General features: G+C 34.0%; 1 protein-coding gene across 1 annotated transcript in view; it reads left to right on the forward strand.

Annotated features, from left to right (window-relative positions):
- Cfap47 (cilia and flagella associated protein 47) overlaps nt 1-25,722 on the forward strand; it is a 423,126-nt gene that overhangs the window by 149,282 nt on the left and 248,122 nt on the right. The window contains exons 36-39 of the mRNA XM_033760546.1: nt 5,806-5,940; nt 9,777-9,892; nt 21,047-21,197; nt 22,688-22,776. Coding sequence (XP_033616437.1) covers nt 5,806-5,940; nt 9,777-9,892; nt 21,047-21,197; nt 22,688-22,776 — 491 coding nt within the window. The remainder of the gene's footprint in view (nt 1-5,805; nt 5,941-9,776; nt 9,893-21,046; nt 21,198-22,687; nt 22,777-25,722) is intronic.

A 25,722-nucleotide genomic window follows, 5' to 3' on the forward strand; every position in this document is an offset into this window, starting at 1 on the left:
AAAAAAAAAAACAAAAAAAAAAAAAAAAAAAAAAAAAAAGGCCCAAATCCATGCAATTAGGAATGAAAAGGGTGAAATTGCAATGGGCCAGCAGAAATTCAAAGGATCATCAATACCTATTTCAACAACCTACACACCAATAAGATGGAAAATACAGAAAAAAATGGACAGATTCTTAGATACATATAAATTACCAAAGTTGAATGATGACCTAAAAATTCTAAGTGACCCAATATCAATTAAATTGAAAACATAATTAAAACCATCCTAAGAAAAGCATGGATGGGCCAGCAGAAATTCAAAGGATCATCAATACCTATTTCAACAACCTACACACCAATAAGATGGAAAATACAGAAAAAAATGGACAGATTCTTAGATACATATAAATTACCAAAGTTGAATGATGACCTAAAAATTCTAAGTGACCCAATATCAATTAAATTGAAAACATAATTAAAACCATCCTAAGAAAAGCATGGGTCCTGATGGCTTCACTGCTGAATTCTACAAGACATTAAAGAGGAACTACTGCTGCTACTGTTTAAACTGTTCAAGGAAATTGAAAAGGAAGCAGTACTCCCGAATTCATTCCTGGAAGCGAGCATGACCTTGCTCCCCAAAGCAGAGAAAGACCCAACCAAAAAAGAGAACTATAGGCCAATCTCACTGATGAAGATAGATGCAAAAATGCTCAATAAAATACTGGTAAACAGTATGCAGAAAGTCATCAAGAAGATCGTACACCCTGACCAAATGGGATTCCTCCCAGGGATGCAGGGATGGTTCAACATAAGCAAATCAATACATGTAATATACTATATTAATAAAGCTAAGGACAAAAACCATATGATCATCTCAATAGGTGCAGAAAAAGCATTCAACCAAATCCAAAACAAATTCATGATTAAAAAAAAAAACCCTACAGAAAATTGGAGTAGTTGGTCTCTACCTCAATCTGATAAAGCCATTTATGGAAAACCAACAGCCAATATCATACTAAATGGTTAAAAACTGAAATCCTTCACACTAAAATCAGGAACAAGACAAGGTTGTCCACTATCACCACTCCTGTACAATATAGTTTTGGAAACATTAGCCACAGCAATTAGACAAGAGAAAGAAATAAAAGGAATAAAGATAGGAAATGAAGAAGTCAAATTATCCTTATTTGCAGACCTCAAGAACTCCATTAAGTCTTTTAGACTTAAGCAAATTCAGCAAAGTACCAGGATACAAGGTGAGCACACAAAAATCAGTAGGTTTTCTCTACACGAAAAACAGACTCACTGAGAGAGAAATAAGGCAATCGATTCCTTTTACAGTAGTATCCAAATATTGAAGTACCTAGGAATCAACCTAACAAAGGAAATCGAAGAGCTCTACTCTGAACACTATAGCATTCTGAAAAAAAAAAGATTGAAGAGGATATCAAAAAATGGAAAGGCATCCCTTGTTCCTGGGTAGGAAAAATCAACATAGTGAAAAATGACCCCATTTCCAAAACTTGCTATATGGCTTTAGTGAAATCCCATTTGAAATCCCAGCAGCATATGTCAAAGACCTTGAGAAAACCATCCAAAAATTCACTTTGAATAAGAAGAGACCTAGAATAGCAAAAGCAATTCTAGGCCATAAAGACAAGGTAAGGGTCATGACAATCCCCATTTTGAAATTATACTACAAAGCTACTATGATAAAAACAGCATGGTACTGTCAAAGAAACAGATCTGGGGACCAGTGGAACAGATTAGAAGATGCAGAAACAAGTCCAGAAACACTCAACCACCTCATCTTCGACAAAGGAACCAAACCCCCTCACTTGAGGAAAGATACCATCTTTAATAAATGGTGCTGGAAAAACTGGGTTTCAACTTGCCAAAGATTAAATGTAGACCTATATCTGTCACCAGGCACTAAATTAAAATGAAGATGGATTAAAGATCTAAATATCAAAGTAGAAACATTAAACCAGCTGAAAGAGAGGTTAGGTACAATTCTTGAAAAGGTTGGTGTAGGAAAATATTTTATGAACAAAACCTCAGTTGCTTGTGAACTAACAGAAACAATCAACAAGTTGGAAGTCTTATTAAAAAGCTTCTGCATAGCAAGAGAAACAGCCAACAATATGAAGAGAACCCACAATGTGGGAAATAATTTATACCAGCTGTTACTCAGAGAGGTCTACTATTTAGAATAACTGAAGTGTTATGGAAGGAATTGGTGACACATATAGAGAAGCAGAATGGAAGTAAAATAAAAAAGTTTATTTTGATGACAAAGGTCGATCACACCTAAAAGCTGTGCTGGAGATTGACCACGGGAGTTTACCTTTAAGATTCACCTAGCTATCTGTCCTAGCCCATAGGAAGGTGTGTGTTCAGGGTCAGGAAAGCAAATGTTAACGGTCATTCTTTTCATCTCGACACTTTTCCAATTGTGTGGTTTACAGAACTTTGGAGCTCAGGATCTTGATGTGCCCTGTTATCTGAGTATAAGACCAAAATGCTTCATTTAGTCTTTAATGCCTCTGTTGTCTGTTACTTCTGAATTCAAAAAAGCAGACTGCTGTTAGAGATAGCAGAAACCTTTCTACATTTTGACATTTTGTAAGTTTTTTATTTACAAAAGTTTTCTCTAGCAGAAGAATTTAAAAAAATCAGACCTCCCAAATTTAAAGACCTAATCCAAAAACGTGCATGTGAGATGAACAGAAAATTCTCAAAGAAGTAGAAAGAGCAAATAAACATAAGAAAGAATGTTCAACATCATTGGTCATTCGAGAGATGCAAATGAAAACACTAAGATTCTGCCTCACCCCAGAAAGCATGGCTGCTGTCACGAAATTAATCAGTAATAATGCTGACTGGGCTGTAGACAAAGAGAAACCCTTCTGCACTGCTGGTGGCCATGTAGACTGGTACAACCACTGTGGAAATCAGTATGGAGATGCCTAAAAGAGCTAGGATTAGAAGTCCCATTTGACCCAGCTCTTCCCAAAGGCTTTTACAACAATGGTCAGGATGGAATGAGAGAAGAACTAGAGACAAGGGAAGTAAACTAATAAGAATACAATTTCAGTTGGTCAAAGAGAATAGGAAATACTTTCTCTACTTTGGTCAATTTTTTTTTTGAGTACTGGGTATTTATCTCATGGTCATTGCTGCTTCCCTAGCCATTTTTAGTTTTTTTTTAAAAAAATTTGGAGGTGATTTTGGAATTTACTTTTTTTTCTCATTGAGTTTATTGGTACATTTTAGGTATACAGTACAGTTACATTCATCATTGGGATCTTGTACCTTTACATGATGTATCTTGGTTCTCATTTTTTCCCCTTGTCCCTGCTCTCCCTTCACCCCATCCTCCCCTCCCCATTTACAAACATTGTATTTCTATTTTTTCATTTTATCCTATTTTTTCTTTCCCTTATTACCTTTCTTCTACCCTTCCCACTTGCCCTACACCTTTAGCCCTTTTCTTCCTATTTCACATTGTCAATTATATCATTAGGATCTTATGTACTATTATAGTTTATTCACACCAGAGAAACTATTCGGTATTTATGTGTGTGACTTATTCATTTCACTAAGGAGTATATCCTCGATATGTATCCATTTTCCTATGAATGAATCTAATTTCTCATTCTTTATGGCTGAGTAGTATTCCATTTTATAGGAAAACCACATCTTCTTTATCCAGTTTCTAGCTGATGGGCAAATGGCCTGTTTCCAAATTTGTGCTATTACAAACTGTGCTGCTATAAGCCTAGGTGTGCATATATCACTGTGATATGATTCTTTTAATTTTTTTGGAAAGATACATTTTGAATCAATTTCTTACTAAATCACTATGTTACACAGGCTTGGCATGAACTCATGATCCTCCTGCCTCAACTCACTAGACTGCTAGGATTATAAGCATAGACCACCACATCCAGTAATCTAGTCACATTCCTTCAGTGGGAAGTGAAAATGATAAGCTAATGTAGCGCAGGTTATGAGGTTTTCTAGACCTTTTGAATAGCCTCAAAAGAAGTGTACAAGAGAAAGACCGTATAGAAAGATAAATGCTCGTGTCCAAATATGGCCAAATATAAAGTGACATTTTTATATTTGCTGTAGAAATGAGTTTTACAATTGCTTTGTTGTTTTATTGGTGACGTTGTAAACATGAACTAGCATCAAAAACATAATAAGACTGTTGTTTCATAATAGTAGAGTTTTGAGGACAAACTAATAAAATACTTTGGAAGAATAAAAATTTTGCAAATCGCTTAAATTAAACATTTTTGATTTTCTTTTGTTAACAATACTGGATAGACCCTACAAAGCTACTGATATCAACTAATAGTGACTAGTATTTGAAAACAAGATGAAAGGCAGAGAGTGAATGCCACAAAAGACAAAGAAAAAATATACTATGGAAATTCAAAGAGGCAAGAAGTTACTGGAGTAAGGCACCTGGAAAAGTTAAATGTGATACTTAGTGTTAAATTGTCCCTTGAGAGTTTGGTAAGAGAGAATTATCATGTGACCCTGGAACTCACTAGTGCTTTCCCCCATTGCTTATAACTTCTTATCTTTCAGATGACCCAAACTGCACTTCTTTCATGAATGAATACTGTGTTCCTCTAAATTCATGCCCAATATGCTTTTTCCTTCAGGCAGAATACATCTTCCTTCTCAAAACAGGCACAGTCTACTTAAAGTACAAGAATACAACCACTATGGTAATCAATATGGAGATACCTCAGAGAGCTGGGGCTAGAGGTTCCATTTGACCCAGCAGTCCCTCTGCTCGGTATCTTTCCAAAAGAATTAAATAATCATATCACAGTGATATATGCACACCCATTTTTATAGCGGCACAGTTTGTAATAGCTAAATCTTGGAAACAGCCCATTTACCCATCAGTTGGTGACTGGATAAAGAAGATGTGGTTTTTCTATAAAATGGAATACTGCTCAGCCATAAAGAATGAGAAATTCGAGTCATTCATAGGAAAATATATACATATTGAGGATATACTCCTAAGTGAAATAAATAAGTCACACATGTAAATACCGAATAGTTTCTCTGGTGTGAAAAACTGTAATAGTACATAAGATCCTAATGATATAATGGACAATGTGAAATAGGAAGAAAAGGGCTAAAGGTGTAGGGAGAATGGGAAGGGTAAGGGAAAGGTAATGAGGGAAAAGAAAAAAATATGACAAAATGAAAAAATGGAAATAAAGTATTTATTTATTATGGACAAGGGGAAAAAATGAAAACCCATACCTGTCATGTAAAGTACAAGATCCCAATAATAAATGTATTGTACTGTATACCTAAAGTGTACCAATAAACTCAATAAAAGAAAAAATAACGATCAACTTCATGTGCCATTCCCTCCCATTGGCCTTTGCCTTGAGAATCTCTAGCCATATTTTACTTCAGTAGTATGTCTACTTGTCATTTTTTTTTACTACAGTATATGATACTTCAAATCCAGGAAAGCATCCAAAGTCACTTCAATCATTATTTCTAAGGTGTATTATTTTTCTGAGTTCTGACCAGTTTTTATGGACTCTGAGGCTGAGGTCAATTTTCTGATTAGAATGTGCCTAATTCATATTTTAACATGTAGATCAAGTTCATATGATTTAGGATAATAGTTTTTTTCTGTATCTATTTCAATATCATTGCACATAGGAAAATATTTTAATACTTTGAAATAACTATGTAATTCACATATTATGCTTTCTTTCTCTTTATATATTTTATTTGTATATCCTCTCATTTGTATTTCTTTTCTGTAAACTAGGCCATAGATATCTGTGACCCAAATCCAATCCTAATGCTCATGCTGTGTGCCTACATGTATGAAAGGCTCCCTGCATTCCTCCCCAAGGAGGTCGTGCCATTTTATTGTACTCTGTATGACTCTGTGCTTAGACAGGTAAGGGTGTGTTTTTTGCCAAAATACATATGACTAAATACTTAAAAAGTTATTTTAGATGTTTCTTACCCAACCAAAAATTAAGAAAAAAATGCCTATCTAATATGATATTGTTTGAATTGAATAAGCCATGCCAGTTATTACTCTTTCTAAGAAAATGGTCTAGAAGAGTGAAAGGGATATTTTTTGCTTAATAATAATCACTACCTGCAAAAAATGATGACTCAGTCTCTCTCATTCCTCTTTTGTAAAGAATAATTTATTCTTTTATACAAGCAAGTTTACCACTTTGATACAATTTGCATTTTCTTTCCCTTATCCTGTTTTATATATTCCTTTTCATATTTCATTGAAAAGAAAATTATATATGTTTGTTATAAGACTTGTCCACATTTGCCCTTTAAAAGATATGTCTTGGTGATCTTTACAATTATATGTTTTAGAAAATAACTGTGTGGCCTTACGATAATTTGAATGTTTGTTGGTAAGGATTTAGTTAAAAACAGGAAAATTTAGTCTCTTATCTTAAAAGTGTAGATGCCTCAATTTGGGGAAAGAAAAGCTTTCTCTTCTACATTTTTGTTTTAATAAAATAAGATGTGACCTCACTTTTTAAAAAAAATTTTTTAGAAAAAAAGAGATAAAACTGGAGATTTTCCTCCACAGTATTTACTATGGTAATCTCTGACAATAGTGATATCAAAAGACTTTTAGTGCTATCCAGCTTTGAAAGTTTTAAGTATATAGGAGAGTACATGGGCTTCAAAATAAAATTGATGGGGAAGCCCGGTGTGGTGGTGCATGCCTGTAATCCCAGCACTGGAGAGGCTGAGGCAGGAGGATTGCTGTGAGTGGAGACCAGCCTGAGCTACATAGTGAGTTCCAAGTTAATCTCAACTACACAGTGAGACCCTGTCTCAAAAACAAAACAAAACAAAAACTTTTAAATAAATGGAAGTACTTTGCTTAAGCTTTTAGGAGATGAGTTTCGATTAAGCAGTAATTTATTACAGTTAGCTATTATTAACAATTATCTAATCCTCTTTGTATTTCTTTATATCATATTTGCATTCATACAATGTATGTGTTTTCATTTTTTTGACTGTAGTTAATAACGGAATGAAGATATTGCTTAGTGGTGGAGTTTGCATGTAGCATGCATGAAACCTTCTTTCATGGAGGGCAGGGGAATGGGAAAAAAATAAGAACCAAGATATATCATGTAAAGGTACAAACTCCCAGTAAAGGATGTCAGCATATAGTATACATAAAATGTACCAATAAATTTAGTGAATTAAAAAAAGAATTTTATAATAAAATAATTAGAATCTGAAAAATTAATGTTGACATTAGTTTATAAATAAACATTAATTATGATGTTAAAGCATGTTTAAATGAAAAAGATGATTTATGCCCTAATTTATATTAGTAGAAATAATCTTCATATTTTCATGTTGTATTTAATAATGAAATACTTACTTTCACAAAAATTTTTGAAGACACAAAAATTTAAGTAATAATTGCATTTTTTAGAATTATAAAACTTAAATTAGAAATTTTGGTTTTGCCTTTTGTTGGAGAAAAACAGTGACCTGAAAATTGCTAAGAATCTTTGAAGTATTTTGTCTCTATGAATCAACACATTAACAACAGTGCCTAGGTCATAAAATATCCATCTTTCCAACCGTATCAACACTCTATAATTTAGAAAAATCATAAGAAATTGCTTGTAGGGTTGAAAAAAATTCTACTTGTCAGTAGTAAAAAAAAAAAATGATCAAATGTAGAATGTATTTTTTGAGACTTTTCTAAGCATTGTTTTCTTTTCCTTTTTGAAGTAAAATTTGCTCAAAGTTGAATGGGGTTATCTGACTACAAATGAACCCAATACCTTTGTGTCATATATCTGACATGACAAAATGAGGATGTTGTTTCTTTATTTAGTCTGGCAATGAAAATTCCAGGATTATAAACTAGTAGCAGTACACAGTAAATTTAATATGATTTTCCAAATTTTCCTCCAAAAAGGAAATAGTAATTAGCTTTCTAGGACTTAAAATCATTTTATCTGTTTATGAATACTTAAAATAAATATATCTTACCCTAAAAGAGGCTAAGCCAAGTATGATGGTGATTACCTATAATCCCAGCACTCTGTTCAAGCCTAGTCCAGGCAATTTAGCAAACTGACACAAATTAAAGGAAAAAAAAACAACAAAGCTAGGACATAGCTCATTGTAAAGGTCCGAGTTAAATCCCCTGTAAACAAACAAACAAATAAATTCATACATACGTATAATACAGCAGTCTTGTGTGCATTTTAAATTATATCTGTTTTTGAGCCATAGGAAATTCCTAAATCCTTGAGCCATAACAAAGAAATTACAGTCACAACACAGCTTCCAGTAGTTACCAAATCTCTCACTGAACTAAGAAAGTAGTTGATTTAATCGTTCACCTAATCTTTACAACGTTTTTCATTATTCACTATAACCATACATACTACCACTTTTTCACTCTTCAAATATCACACTTCAAATATCTGTGACCTGGATACAGGTCCTGGATTTCTTATGTTTCAGACACCTTTTCTTCACTCTAATTTGGCCAGTCTGTCCTTTGCCAAATCCCCTCCTTCTTCTAGGTCAGTGCTTTCCACAATGGGATCCCTGAATCTTGTTACAGAAAAAAATACTTTTGACTTTTGTTAAAATGGTAAGGCAGACTTTGATTCAAGACTGTATAGATACAGTGATTACTACAATGCAATTTTGGAAGAGAGAGATTGAGTTCAAGTCTGAATAACAAGGAAAAATAACAATTTATTGCCAAAGAAGGGGATGGGTAGTGAATAGAAACATACTAAGAGGAAAATTAAGTATAGGGTATAAGGTATAGGAATAGGTATAGGGTATAGGAAGATTCTGGTGAACTCATTATAACAGGATTTTTGCTAAAGGAGAATAAAATGGTCAGATTTCCCCCATGGAATGATGAAGGAGAAGGGATTTGATTCCTTATGAAGGATGACCAAATCATGAAAATGTGGATTTTGGCTAAACTGACGTAGCATAATTCTTACTAAAATTAGGCCCTTAAGGATATGCCCAAAGACAGGACCTAGTTGAAACTAAGCTGAAAGAATCATGACTAGAGTTTGGTCAGTGAGTTTGGTTTCCTAATAAGTTTTTTTGTTGGTTTGAGTTCTCATTATATTCTAAATAAATTCTTTGTATACATACAGTTTTTTAAAGACATATTCTCTTTAGTAGTAAAATAAATGATTCTCTAACATTCTCTGTATCTCTGGTTCAAGAAGAAAAGGAGAGCCAGTGCCTACTTAAACTACTGCTTCTACTCCAGACCACGTCTTCCTCAGCCTGGACTGGAGATATTTTTAAATCTATGTTCTATAAGAGTTTCTACACTGAGTAGCCAACTTATTCTTTTCATAAGGTTGAATTTGCAAGATCTGTGTTTAAAATATTCCAGTGATTTATTTTTGCAACAAAAATTAAGTCCACATTGCTCATTTTGATCAAATCTATGTTGTTCAGTTGATTTTTTCATTTTTTACTTTCCTCGTTGAAAACTCCTTTTTCCTTTCTATATCAGATAAACGACCCAGGTAGGTAGGTAGTAGGTAGTTAGAGAGACAGACAGACAGACAGACAGATAGGATTACTGTCATTGCATACAATGTCTGACTTTTTCCAGATAGTATAAATTTAACTATTTTCATGGTTAGAATGCCTAACTTTCTTTGACAAAAGTAATAATTATATAGTTATATGGTTTTAAAGGTAATAATGTCATTTACACTCTTTCCAACAAAGATTCTGCTGAAAAATACAAGCTTGCAAAACATAGTGTATCAAGCTACAATTGTTGGAAGAGATGCTGCTGATTTCTCTCTGGTTCAGAAAGGAAATATTGTAACAATTCCTCCACAGTAAGTGTTTTTCATAAAATACTACTTTATTGAACATATCAACCATAGAATTTTATATTCATTATAATTATAGATAAATGAATGTATTAAATATATGTAACTATATATAAATACATAATTAGTATAAGTAAAAATAAACAAATAAGGAAAAACACTCAATAAACATATATAAGGAAAGACAATAGATAAAATATATTTAAATTTTCTTTATTAGCGTAAGTTTACAATATATAACATTTATGTCTGTGTGGAGAAATGGTACATATATACATGTGGCATTTTGATCATTTTAATCTCCTACCAGTCTTCCCATTTTCCCTCTTCCTCAGATCTCCTTATGCATCTCCCCAAAGTCTACCTTTTTGTTTCCTATTATCTCTCCTTTATTCTGCTATTTTGGATATCTCATGTAAAAAAAACTATGTGATATTTGACCTTCCAAATCTGATTTATTTTACATAGAATTATGATCTCAAGATTCAATCATTTTCCTATAGATGACTCAAATTTATCCCTCTTTATGGCTGAGTAGTACTTGAATGTACATTTTCTTTATCTATTCAACCCTCAGTGGGCATATAAGCCACTTCTGTAATTTAGCTGTTGTGAATTATGCTGCTATAAACGTGGTTATGTATGTATCACTAAAATATGATGTCTTCAACTCTTTTGGTAAGATGTCCAGAGGAGGACTAGCTGGGTCAAATGGAATTTCTATTTTTAGTTTCCTGAGGAATCGGACTGTACTAGTTTACATTCCTACTATCAATGTAGAAGGGTTTCTTTTTCCCTCTTTGGATTTGTGGTATTTTTGAGTTTATGAAGCTAGCAATTCTTCCTGGGGTAAGGTGGAATCTCAGTGCTCTTTTGGTCTTCATTTCTCTAATGGCCAAAGCTTCTGAACTTTTATGATGTACTTATCACCCATGTATATAGTTCTTCTTTTGAGAAGTATCTGTTCATCTCTATTGCCCATATTTTATGATTGGGTCATTTTTGGGGTGGTAATTTATTGAGTTCATTATATATTCTAGATGTTAGTCCTCTGAGGAGCAGTAGACAAAACTCTTTTTCCCATGCTCTATATTGTATCTTCCCTCTGTTGATCATTTCCTTTGCTGTACAGAAGCTTTCTAATTTGATATAATCACATTTTTTGTTTCATGATATTTTTTGTGTCATTGGGGTTTTATTCAAGAAGTTTTTGCCTGTGCCTAACACAGATAAAATATTTATTTTCTGAGTTGCCCCATTAATTTTGTTAAAACGATTCTAACAGCACCAATAGCTGTATGTTAGTGTATGCATGATTTTATCTTTCATATATATGAGTCAAAGAGATAAAATTAAAAGTTATTTGATTATGTACTGTGGTTCTATCCACTGCTTTCTGGATTATAAAAGAATACCAGAATGAAACCTTCTGGAAAGAACTTACCATTTTCTATGACTATAAATAAATTTTTTACATGTGTATAACTGTGCTGATACAAATTCATTTGGATATTATTATAGGACCATATGTTGTCAGAGATGTGAAAACATAAGGTGTATTCTCCACTTTTCAAGAAGTATAAGAGGAATGATTATATTTCCCCCACCTTACTTATAAATCTAATAGATTATCCCATTATTTCAAAGTTCACATTATGTAGATATTCTTTTATAATCATACTACTTGTCTGAAATTTTAGTTTAAGATCATTTTTCCTTTTAAATAAAATGAACTTTTATCATTTTTATTATAAATGTAAACCTGCACATTGTAAAATATTTGAGTTACAGAAAAATGTACAGAAAAAAGAAACACCTAGGATCATATGAACACAGTCTCTTAGTTCATGTCCTTCTAATCTTTGGTATGCATTCTAACATGGATGATGTTTTCATAACAAATTAATTATTCATGAAAATATTATATATTGAATTTAATAAATACTGTATATAAAATCTGTATACCATATTTTATATGTTTTTATAATCTTCCTAACACCCCCACTGTTGTTACAAACAAAGATATCACAAAAGAAGGTGAGCTACAAAAGGATTAAGATAAGGATTAGTTGCTGAATTTTCCCTGGTATTAAATGATGAAGTAGAGATTCAACATAAGTCAATATAAATCCAGAGCTGGAATTTCTATTAAATGGACACCTGCATATACAGTGTTTGTGTTACGTGTGTGAGTATATGAATGTCTGTATTATGTTCAATAAGTACCTTCTGATTCAATGTCATGTAATTTTGCTTTCTTGTAAGCAATCCTAAAGTACCATGAGAAGGAATTGTGTCTTTGTTTGTGCTACCATAAAATACTATAGACTGGGTAAATTACAAACAGTAGCATGTTATTTCCCACATTTCTTAATAATGAGAAGGTTAAGATCAAGCCCAGCCAGATCTGATATCTTGTGAATGTCTATTTTCTGGTTCTTAGAGCCTTCTTGGTGTGTTCTTGCATAGTAGAAAAGTTGAGTCAGTTTTCTGGAACCTCTTTTATAAAGATACTAATCCTATTCATGCTCTTAGGTCTAGTCACCCAAAAGCTTCATCTGCTAATATCATCATGCCGATGATTATTTTTTCTTTTTCCAACTTTCTTGAAGTAAATTTGCAAATAAACATCATATACATTAGACAATGTATTTTAATATTCATTGTGAAACAATTACTACAATAAAGCTAAGGGATATGTCTATCACTTCGCATAGTTCCTATGTGTGTGTTTGACAGTGTAGAATACTCAAATCCACTTTCTTAGTAAACGTCGAGTATAAAATACATTATTATTAACTATAGTCAGCATAATGAACACTTAGGTCTTCCAATGTATTCAACTTTCATCTGAACTTTTGTATACTTTAACTAACAGTTCCCTATTTCCCCACTATCTGACTCAACGTGGCTCCTTTTTGGTAGGAGTCAGGGTATAAAAGTTTCTTCCTTTTTCAGGAGTGTGTGACATGGATGAGTAATGGTCAACTCAGTGGCAAAATGTAGCAATATCTTCTGTGGGGCAGGCCCATTGGGACCTCAGTGGCCCCCACTGTGTAGCGAATAATGATTACCCTTGCCTTCTTTGTTCTACCCATTTCCAGGCATTTTCCATATACTTGTCTCTCCAGCAGTTATTCTGTGAAATTATTCTGAGGGTTTGGCTCTATGTGCAGATTCTTAACTGGACCCTGGAGCCTTCTCTGCGATATCCTGTTTTCTTGATCACTGTCTAATTATTGATTATTATGGAGAGAATGGAAGTTGATATTTCATACTTTGCTGATGACATCCCTCTGGTGATTAGATTTTTAACACATTAATTTTGAGGGAACACAAGCATTTAAACTTATCATTTTTGTTTATTTTTATTAGTACCTGTGTGTAGGGCATAATGATTGCATTTATCCTGGGGTGTTGGTACATGTACATAACACCGCTTAATTCTTTTCTATGAGATTTTACCCAGATTATCTTCTTTTTTAATATGCACCTCCCCATTGTCACAGACCCCACTATCCCGTTGCACAGTCAACTCTACACATTTAGGTATTGTTCAAAGAATATCTTTACTTCTAGTGACAGTTTTCTATCTGATTCCATTTGGATAACGTTAGCAAAATACGATAAACCAGTCAAATGACAAAAAAGATGCCATTTATTTGTAACAGTTCTGGAGGCTGAAAAGTCAGAGGTAAAAGTGCCAGCAGATTCGGCATCCATAAAGAGTCTGAGTTGTTTCATAGACAGTGTATACTCAGTGTTCTTACATGGTGAATGTAACAAGGTAGTTTGCTGGGGCTTCTTTTCTGAAGGTTGTAATCCATTTATAAGGGCTCTTCCTTCGTGTTCTAATCACCAACTAAAAGCTACTATTCCTAGTATCACAATGGTAATTAAGCTTTTGACATATAAATTCTGAGGGGAACAAAAACATTCAGCCCATAGAAAATTATGTAAGTTTTGTTTCTTCAAGAGGTGGTTTATGAAACTTAAATTACTTGGATGAACCTAACAGATCATTTCCAGTTAACTTTTCGTCAATGCTTTCTTTCCTTCACTTTTTCTACTATTAACAATTTTTGCGATACTTCTTGAAGTTTTCATATTTTTTGTTTCTTTTTTTCTTTGTTTATTTATTTATTTATTTATTTTTCAGGTAGGGTGTCAGTATGTAGTTTAGGCTGGGCTTGAACTCACTTTGTACCTGAGAGGATGGATATTGAGCCATAGATGCAAACACCTGAAACTAGGCTTTTATTAGGGGCGCAGGGTGTAGAGGACAAGATGCCAGGCTATTTCAGACAATGGCAAGAGCAGCAGGGAGGGGCTGCCTGGGTGAGGTTTTATATGGGTTAGGGGACAGAGTGGAGGTACATGTTTGGCTGCAGCCAGAAGTGAGGTGTAAATCCATTGGCAAATTTAAATTTCCCGGTGGGAAGGACTAGAAGTGGGAGAGCTTTATGGCAGGAAAGTTGGGTCTTTGTTTCCCCAGAGTGATTTATTATCTGCAGAGAAGAGCCATTTTGGATGTGGGGTTAGGGCCATTTTATCTAGCAGGGAACTCTATCAGTACCTTGGGCTGGCCTTGAATTTGCTGCAGTCCATTTGCCTATGCCTCCAATGTTAACAAATATGTAATGTCTTCTTTTCCTTTTTCATTAGCATTGGCTTAAATTCAATTTTGTCTGAAAATAGGATAGTTACTCCTGCTTGTTTCCAGGGTTATTGTTGCATGGAATATTATTTTCCATCCTTTGATTTTTAGTTTATGAGTTTCTTTTGTAGTTGAATGCATTTTTTTGTGTACAGTATTTTGGATTTTGTTTCTTGATCCACCCTGCTAATCTGAATTTTGATTGGAAAATTGAATCCATCTACATGGATAGTTATAATTGATAGGTGTCAACGTATACCTGCCCTTGTGTTATTTTCCTATTGGTATTTAGGTTTCTTTGCATTCTGCTTATTTGCTAGGTTTACCTGATGCATTCATTCCATTGGACATTTTAGCTTCATTATCTCTTTCTAGGATGGCCTTGAGAATTTTGTGGAGTTTGGGTAGGTCTTTATTAATTTATTTACATTCTCCTTATCATGGAAATGTTTTATTTCTCCATCAAATTTGAAAGATAATTTTATAGAGTGTATCCTTTTCAGTTGGAGGTTGTTTTAGGGTCTGAAACACTTGATTCCAGGCACTCTTTGCCTTTAAAATTTGTGTTGAGAAGTCTGCTGTAATTCTGATGGGTTTTCTTCTAGCTTTTGAGATTCATTTCTTGCTCTGGATTTCTGGTGTTTTATTTATGTGGTATAGAGTGTTTTTTTTTTCAGATCGTGGTTGTTTGGGGTTCCATATGACTCACTTGTCTGTATGGTAAATTCTTTTTCCACCTCTGGAAAATTTCCTGCTATTACTTCTATAAGCAGTTTTTTTTAATGTTCTTGCTGGTGTCTTCTAATTTTTTATTAATTCCATTTCCTCTTATCTTAGTCTTCTTTGAGTCATCTAGCAGTTGCTGGATCTATTTTTTAGGTTTTCTTGTTGTTTTTAAATCTATTATTATATGATCATTGACCACATTCCTGTCCTCTAGATTTGACACTGTTTCACATTGGTTACTTTTGATGCCCATACTTTCAGTTGTACTTTTAATCTCCTGGATTTCTGTTTGGAACTTTTTTGTAGATCTTCATTCTTTTCTGTGCTGAGCATTGATGTTTTTCAACACTTTCTTTAGCTCCGCTGGATATTAATTAGTGTCTTCTCTAGATGATTTATTTCTTTTGGATCATTGTCTATTTAGTTATATCTTCTTTGCAGTTGCCAGGCATCTTATTGAACTGTTTGTTACCTTTGTTGATATCCCTTCAGGCACTGTGTAGTTTATGATCTCTGCCCCCCTCTATTCCCCCGGATTGGCTTTGCAGAAATTGGAAGCTTTTCTGGAGGCATTTTATTGCCTTTCTGTTTCCTCATGTTTATATTTTTCCATTATTGTTTTGTTTTCTGTGCTAAGGTTTGCAGCTTCTTTGGCCCAGTGCCCAGTTCTTCAGGAATGAGCCATAGTGATGTTTATAACACCCAGGCAATCCAGATATTGACAGAGAAAACCAATTGACGGCACCAACTTATGTCACCTTGGCTACTGTAGTAAAGTCAGTGACAACAGTTGAATGTAAATTAGATACTGACAAACCCTAAGTATCACTCATGACCCACCCTTATCCAGAGCAAAGTGGTCTATGATTTTAGTGTAGACACTTAGGCAACCCAGATAATGACTTAGAATAAATCAGACCAATACTTTCTGCTGGATATAGGCAAGGGTGCAATGTGCAAACAGACTGCTGGACTAAATACCATCTCCTTATAAATCCCCTCTAAAGGTTATTGTCCACCAACTCTGGCCTCTCACCACACACTACAGGCCCTGTGATCTTCTTGGCCCAAGGAAATCTCTGTCTAGGTGTCACTCCATGCTTATCTCCCAAGGCCTATCCCTAACTCAAGCAATCTCTGAAGGAGAGTAACACTTGAGTTGTGGAGTGAAACTCTCATACTGTGTGTTGGTCTCATCCTTAGTCAGGTTAGTCTTGTGGTTGTGATAGCACTCTGCTGAGGAGAACCAAAGTGCAGAGCAAGCTAGGATTTGGTAGTTTAGCTACTCTTCACCTCTCCACACAGGGCATGTGATGTGGCAGTGTCTGTGGCGGGGATAAGGCAGGGGTAAGGCAAGGGCAAAGCAGGGCCTTTCTTCTCTCCCACAGGGCACAATAAGTAGCTCATGGTAGGGTGGGGGTGGGCTTTGTGTTGTAATTCTCGAACAGTTTCATTTTCATAAACTTCTATTAGGATAAATTCTGCTACCAGGTTCTGTTGATTTCTTGAATTCTTAACTTTTTCCTTCCTTTCTTCCTTTTTCTCTTCCTTTCTCCATTCCCCTCTTCCTCCTCTCCTGTCCCTTCTCTGGATTGAACAGAGGGCCTTTGCTCTGACTCTGATCTCCCTCTCACCCCATTTTTTATTTTGTGATCAGGTCTTGCTAAATTGTTCTGGCTGGGCTAAATCTTGTGGTCCTCTTGCCTCAGACTCCTAGACTGCTGGAATTACAGGACTGTGCCATCACACCCAGCTAGTACTTTAAAATTGGATGTTTTATGTACATGTACCAACTGCATGATGAATATAATCATTTAAGTTTTTAAATTTTAGAAATGAAATAAAATTGACAACTTTTCCTCTTCCCATTCTCTTCCATTCTTATTTAATGCAAAAATGATCTTTACTCTAGATTTCTACAATAGACTCCAAAACTGTTTCTCTGCATTTCATTCACTATATTATTTTATGGAGATTTAAACATGTGACTTTTCTGCTTAAAATATTCCCGTAGCTTCCCATTAACATTAGTATATAGACTTGAATATCTGAACGGGGTCCAAAATATGTTTCCACTTATGACAGTTATTCTATGCCTTGCTCTTGAGGATACCTTGCATTGCTTACCTTCTTGCTCCTTATGGTTCAGTGTAGGCCTTTGATTAGTTCTTCAAGCCCATTGTAGGTCCACATACAGGAGCATGGAGTACCTTCTTCCCTTCTGACCTCAGTATAGCTAATTTATTCTTATCCTTTGACCCTCACTTTATGTGTCAGTTCACCAATACTGCAAACCGTATCTTACTCCCCATCATATGTTCCCATACTACATTGTAATACATCTATAATTTGTAAGTATTCAAATTTATTTTGGGATGTTGTAATGCTAAATTTGTGCTATGGAATGTGTGATCCAGGATATCAAAAATAACATTTTTTTCTAATTGTTGTATCCCTAAAACCTAAACTAGTACCTGTAGCATGATAAATTACAAGTATCAATTGAAAGAGTGAATTAATGCATACATGGCTTTATCTAATGATGACTTTTAGAATATCTTAAAAATTATGAAATCACTCATAAGTACTGTAACAGACTTTAAGTCTGTATATCCCCAAAAGACTTCAATGTCAAGTGTTCTTTGTTCTGAAATTAAAGCCTGTGAGCCTTTTGTAATTCTCCTTTCACATAAAATTTATAAGATTGGTGAGAACACATATCTGATTAAAAATTGCCCCTACTTCTGCTAGATGTGACCTGTAATTTTTCCCCAAAGTACAATTTTAGAAATTTTCTATTGATTTTGAAAGCTCCTCATTCACCTTTGTCTTTGCTGCTGTCTAGTCTCACTCATTCAACAGCAATTGCAGTAAGCGTCTGTGCAAGTTTGTCCAAGGTTTGTTTTCAAGGAACTCTATCCCTGTCTCCATTCTGGAATATGTGTGCAGTAAAAGAACTAATAGATGGTAGTTTGTATAAAAGAAAGAATGCCACATGATAAATAATACTAACAGGCAGAGTAAAATCAATGATAAAATTTTCCCAAGATTTGTCACCCCAGCTGTGTCAGCGCAGTGCAATGCTGAAAGATTAAATCAGCTAATAAAAGAGTAAGCTCATTCTAGATTCATGGCTGTCATTACTGACATAAACAGTAGAAGCAAGAGTCAGCAACGGGACCAGATCTTTCCATGTCCATTGTGCAGGGCAACATCAAAACGAGAGGGATCAGAAGGCTGCATCATGAATGATAAAATACCCTGTTGTTGAGAAACTAATTCATGCTGCCACTAAGCAATTTTGTAGCTTGTAATTCTACAGTAAAGAAAATGAGGTAGCAAGCCTTATACCTCTTCAGAATCTGGGAGGCAACGAGAAACTGACTAATCACAGCTTCTGAGGGGAGATAGGGAGGAAAAGTGAGAAATATTCTGGCAGTAGTTCATTATGAGCCTTCATATTTTCATGCGTGGGAAGAACATGGGCCTTTCTGCCATCCTTTGCATCAACTCCAGTTAAGCCATGCATATGTGGCCCTATGTGGAATCAAGCAAGATAGCCAAGGTGCCCTGGCATAGTCATTTTCCTGCAAATTGGTGAATGGGATCCTCTCTGAATCCATAGGCTTTTTGCCATTGTGCTATGTTTTATGCTACAAAGTTAAAAATTTAGAGAAACAGACATGTGTTGTTTATTTCTTCTTTTAATTGAAGATTTCTCTCAAGTAACAAGCATATTAGTACTTATCTACTGTTATTTGGATTAGACCCTCACATTTCATTTTAACCATTGATTTAGAAACATTTTGAACTTCATAATTTCCATTTTTTCCATCCCTTGACCAAAATAAGTGATGTCAATGAAGGGGAAATAGATATAACTCCCAAACCTGCTAGATATCTGAAACCAAGTTCATATTATCTAAAATTGAAGAATAAATTCTAGGAACATAGTTGAAGAGTAGGAAAAATTTATTGAGAGAAAGAAAGCTTCTGTCTAAGAGAGGCAGAAAGGGGACTGGGAAGTCGGTTGTCCAGGACCCTATATCCCAGGGAGTTTTGTGGAACAAAGCCATGAGATGAGCGGCATTCAAGGTAGGACAAAACTATAAGACCCAATGGGAAATTACATTGTGGGCATGAGGTGGAGCAAAACCATTACCAACCAATAAGATGACAAGTACGGTCACCCAGGTAATGGAATCAAGTCACATACAAGGAATTTCCCATTTAGAATACCAGTCACTGTGATTACTCTCTGGGGAAGTAGTACCTCTTTTCCTTTTTTATAATGCTGACCAGTGAATATGCTGTAATTGTTCTCCATGTTGGCTCCTGGTTGTGTTGGCTCCGTGTGAGCTGGCTCCTTGTGGGTGTCCCTGTGTAACTACCTACAAGATAATCTAATTAACTTATCTACTTACATTAATATGACTCAGAATTTGCCTAAACATTCACAAAACATGTGCTATGAATTTCATACATATACAGGGCCGGGGATTCAGCTCAGTGGTTCTGCTGCCTGCCTCACAAGCGCAAGGACCCGAGTTCGAGCCCCAGTAACCCCCCCAAAAATGTATACACACACACTCACACACACACACACACACACACATGCATACAAATTCCTGTGACTCACTATAAGAAAATCCAGTATTTGTTAAATATCTATATGTCTAAGAGTTTGATTTAGATTTTACAGACTGGATTAAAATTTAAACAGTATTCATTCTTCAGTAATTTTTTATTAGTACACGTTTATAGTACATAAAGCTTACATTCATGTTGTGGGCAGGCATATGCACTTCACATATTTTAATTCTTTTCATTCCCCTTCCCCTCTGTGCCTCTCTATTGCCCATTCCTCTATCCCTTAATCCCCTTCCCATTTAAAAGAGATCTACCTCCTTATTTTCTCTTATCTTTTCTTTTTAAAATTATAAATTCTTTGTGTTTCTAATGTAAGAGAAGTTATAAGATGTTTAAGCTGATATGTCTTAGTTGACTTAGTATCATGGTCACTTAGCATGAATGCATCTCCTGAGGCATTGGCTGGGTTTGGCGTTGGTAAGCTCTGGCCTCAGACTCTGACACTGCTGGATATATGGATGTGCACCACCAAACTGGATGCAATTTCTTAAACTTTGTGGGGAGGTTATTAATTGACTTGCCTCCTTAGAATATAATGTTGGATTGCACATTGCATACAATTGTATATATGAGAAAAATACTTGAATGTATTGTTTCCACATATTTTGGTCATATGAAGATTGCAACTTGACAGAAGGGCAATACAAGTATTAGGAAAAGCTCAATCCAGATCATTTCACATATAATGTTTTACAAAATTACCAGTATGCATAGTATTTTAAAGGTTTTAAATATACTGTTTTTCTCTGTGAATTATTTCACTTCTTTTTGTTTGACAGTTAAAATGTGGAAAGAAGTTGAAAGGGTGTTTGACATATGACTAATTCTTAGCAGCTTGAGAGGCTAAAGTAGGAGGATTGCAAGCTTAAATCCTACACTGGCAATTTAGTCAGAGCCTGCCTCAAAAAATAAAAAAGCTAAAAGGATGTAGCTCAGAGAAGGTGCTGTATTCAACGATCATTACAAAAAAATGTCATGGTTTTGTAAACAGTTTTCTTGTTCTGTAGAAGTAAGTGCATTTCAGGATATATGTAGCAAGAGCATTACCTACAAACTCTATAGTGAATAAATGATTATGAGTAGTCTTTTTCAGTAAAATGTTTCTACTTTTGTCTTTTGTTAAATAGAAATGAAACCACTATCACTGTGAAATTTACCACTCGCTTCCTTCGACCTGCTGAAGCTTCATTGCTATTAATTTCAAAACCTAGGCATGGAGTGGGAGGCATTACCATGACTTTTGCTTTAAAGGGAGAGATCCTCAATATTAAAGCAATTGTGAGTAAATTTTACTTATTGTGTCTTTGCTTCTGTTCTGAAAACTTAGAGTGGCACACATGGTTGTTCACCCTTGTTTAATCTCTAAGCAGCTATTGATCTTTGAGGTCATCCTTTTGCCATGGAGACTTGTGATTTATGTTAAAACGGTCTTGGAGCTATGTGTGTGTTTTTGTTTAGACTAAAGGTTGACAATTTGTTCAGCAAAGAAGAATTTTCTCTTTTCTGACGGGAATATTCAGCAATTTATCTGGAATATCATGTGAAGCAAATTCATTATAAAACTAATGCTAGTGCTGTCCTTTATTGAAAGCTGATGATGTTTCTGACAGAATCTGAAGTATTTATATATCAAAGGCTGGAAAAGAAGGATTTTTAATTTTATATAAAATGTTTGACATTATGGCTTTTTGTGCCCATGAACTTATGTAGATATTATTGCCACTATGGATGTATAGGTAAAGAACAAGTGAAATTGTTATTGCCACATTTCTGTGACAATTACAACAAATTTTGCATAAGTGAGAAGAGTAGAAAGTAGATGCTCGAGTGATGACTACATGTGTGAGGAAAGCGGCAAGATATTCACAAGTATGAACAGGCTTATCATACACTAATGTGCAGAACAGAAGTGGGTATTTGTCACTGAGATATATGTTATATTCTGATTTAATCTTGAATAATGAGTACATAGCAAAATCCCAGCTCTTTCACACAAATTCTCTGAAGCAGTAGAGTTCTTTACCACATGTAGTTAAAAGACATGCTAGATTTAACCTGTCATTAACATGACTTCATGACATAAAAACTGACACTTTAATGCCCTTCTCCTCTACTTCCCGTTCTGTCGACTTATGGTCTCAAATCACCAGTAAATAGATTAGAAAATAATGGACAAATGAAATGAAGCAAGAATACATATATTCAATTTAAAATGTACAATTTCTAGAAACATTTCCTCCATGGAAACCCTCTGGATAAATGGAAGTTTTTATTTTATATCTATTATGCCTTTATTATATTACAAATCTGTCAGCATGGCAAGTGCATTATAGAGGCATACATGCCAAACTTGGGCACAACTTTACACAAAAATATTCATGCATGGACTCATACATGCAAATGCTTGCCTTTGCTTTACATCATGCATATTAAGCACCATCTATATATAACTAATTCTTTATGAATATAAATTATATCATGTCATGAATAAAACAAAATTTAGGATACCAGTTTGAGAGACATTATTATTATTGCATTACTATTAAGTAATTATTAGCAAAGTGCTATAGATCAATAATGAGATAAAATATATTTTTATCCTTCTCTGTCCAGATTTTAGCAGTTCGATATTTGTGGGGAAAAGAGAATTACATGAATTGTCAGTGTAATATTTAAATGAATAATTTATATATTTTCAATTTTGTGTTATAGTTATGGATATTTGCTTTTTGTTATCATAACAGAGTATGATTTACTTTTTACTTCAGGAAATTCTTAAATGCGAAACTCCATGTTATCAATGGAAGCAAGTCATTGTACCTTTGAAAAACCCCTTCCCAACTGGTGGAAACTTTAAGTAAGTTATTGGGTTTTTAAAATTTTAATTTTGTTTGCTACAATTTAGACACACATAATGATCACATTTATCATATGGAATTTGGGAAACAACCTAAATGCCCATCAACTGATAAATGGATGAAAAAGATGTGCTTTTTTTCTTCACAGTGGAGTATTATTCAGCCATAAAAAGGATACACTTGAGACATTTATTGCTAAATGGATGTGCCTTGAAGCTATACTCTTAAGTGAAATAAATCAGTCACACATGTAAATATTGTATTGTCTCTGTGGTATAAGAAACTGAAAAGTGTAAATAGGAACCAAAATGTATAGTAGACAATGCGAAATAAGAAAAAACTATTGTTTTGGTTTAAATATATTATACTTAGTTATTTCTACTCTAAAGAGAAATATATATATATATCTATATATATAGATATATATATATAGATATATATCTATATATATAGATATATATATATATTTCTTCAACTGTTGAACAGGAACCATTTTGAGAAGAAGCTACATTTGTTTACATTCCTGGAAATGTATAAGCATCATCAGATAAAATAAAACATTATGTGTAAAGGCTCATGTTAATTATGTAATTTGTTGTCATGGAAGTTTTCATAATATTCCCTTATATGTTCCTTTAAATTTTTGGAATTTAAACGATGTCGCTTCCTTCACTTTAATGATTTAATCATTCTGTCTTCTATTCTTAATCAATCTTGGTAAAAATGTATTATTATCTTACTGATCTTTTTCAAATGACACCTATTTCCTTGGTGTTGTGGATTGCTTTTTTGTTTGTTGGTATTGGGGTTCAAACTCAGGTCCTTGTGCTTGCGAGACAGGTAGTGGCACAACTGAGCAAAATCTCCAGCCCTTATTGTTTTTTTAATTTTATGTCCATGGTAATATTCTATTTTTGTCATAACTTATTTCTTTCTGCTTGCTCTGTGTTTAGCCTTCTGTTCTTTAAAAAACATAAAATTATATTTATCTTGGGGTATTGGGACATATACAAAGCACATTTTGATCACTTTCACTTACACTTTCCCTTGTCGCTCGGTCTCTTCTCTTCCCCTTTACACAGAATGCCTTCCCATCTCCACAAATTCTCCTCTCTTATTTTCTACCATTTGTCTTTTATTTGGGTCTTTTAATTATTCATATTTTGAGTCTTAGATGGAAACTGCATGGTATTTATTCTTCTGTGTCTATTTTATTTCACTTAAGTTTAGGATATCAAGATCTATCCATTTTCTTACAAATGACCCAAATTTATCATTCTTTTTGCCTGAGTAGTACTTGATTGTATGTATGTATCACATTTCCTTATCCATTTATCTGTTGATGGACATATAGGCTGCTTGTATAATTTAGCTCTTGTGAATTGCAGTGGTATAAAATGGGTGTGCATGCATCACTGAAGTATGATGTCTTTAAATCTTTTGAGAAGATACCCAGAGGAAGAATATCTGGGTCAAATGGAATTTCTATTTTTATTTTCCTAAAGAATCTGATTTCCACAGTAATTGTACTAGTATACATTCTTACCTTCACTGTAGAAGGTGTTCTTTTTCCTTATTACCTCCAGAATTTATAGTTTTCTGAGTTCTTGAAGAAATCTATTCCTACTGGGGTAAAAAGGAATCTCTATTTTTTGTTTTACATTTCTCTAATAGTCAAAGCTGCTTAGCATTTTTCATATAGTTATACACCATGTTTACTCCTTCTTTTGTAAAGTGTCTATTCATTTCAGTTGCTCATTTTTTCACTGTTTTTTATTTTGTTTTTTTTTAGTTCTTTATATGTTCTAGATATTAATACTCTCTCAGAAGTAGCTGGCAAAAAATTTTTACCATTCTTTAGGTTGACTCTACATTTTATTGTTTGTTTCCTTTAGTATGGAGAAGCTTTTTAATTTGACATAATCACATTTATTGAATCTTGTTAATGTTTATGTCTTCAAGAATTTTACCTATTTTATTTTACAGAAGATTAAGTATTTGTGATTTTATGTCTAGGTTTTTGATCCATTTTCATTTCACTACAAGGTAAAACATACGAACCTACATCCATTTTTCACATGGATTGACTAGTTTTCCCAACACTATTTGTTAAAAAGGCTATCTTTTCTCAAGCATATGGCTTTGGCTCCTTTGTCAAAAATAAGATGACAAGATGCATGGAGTTGTTTATGCATCCTCCAGTTCCATTCCATTGTTTACGATGCCTTTTTGTGTGTCGCTACCATGTTGTTATTATTACTATAGATTTGTAATATAACTTGAAATCCAGGATAGTAATGCCTCCTGCTTCGTTCCTTTTGTTCAACATTCCTTTGATTATTCTGTATATCTTCTAGTTGCATATATATTTGAGAGTTTTTTCTATTTCTGTAAAAAATGTAGGTAGTATTTTGCTTGGAGTTGCATTAAATCTATATTTCCTCAATTGTAATATGCTCATTTTGACAATATTTATCTACCTATCCAGGAACAAGGGATATGTTTCCAGTTTCTAGCATCCTTTTCAATCTCTTTTTTTTAATTAATTTTATTTATACACTTTAGGTATACGATATAATGACATTCATCATTGGAAATGTATACATTTACATAATCTACCTTTGCTCTAATTTTTCCCCATTCCCCTTCCCTCCCTTCAACCCCACCAACCCTCCTTATCTACAAAGACTTTGTTTCCATTTTTTGATTTTCTCATATTTTTTAAAGTTTTTTTTATTGAGTTTATTGGTACAGTCTAGGTATACAATACAGTTACATTCATCATTGGGATTCTGTACCTTTACATAGTAGGTCTTGGTTCTCATTTTTTCCCCTTGTCCCTGCCCTCCCTTCACCCCCTCCTCCCCTCCCCATTTACAAACACTTTATTTCCATTTTTTCAGTTTCTCATATTTTTTTTCCTCTCCCTTATTATCTCTCCCGCA

The sequence above is a fragment of the Fukomys damarensis genome, unplaced genomic scaffold (assembly GCF_012274545.1).
Source record: "Fukomys damarensis isolate Sample0158 unplaced genomic scaffold, DMR_v1.0_HiC HiC_scaffold_39, whole genome shotgun sequence".
NCBI lineage: Eukaryota > Metazoa > Chordata > Mammalia > Rodentia > Bathyergidae > Fukomys > Fukomys damarensis.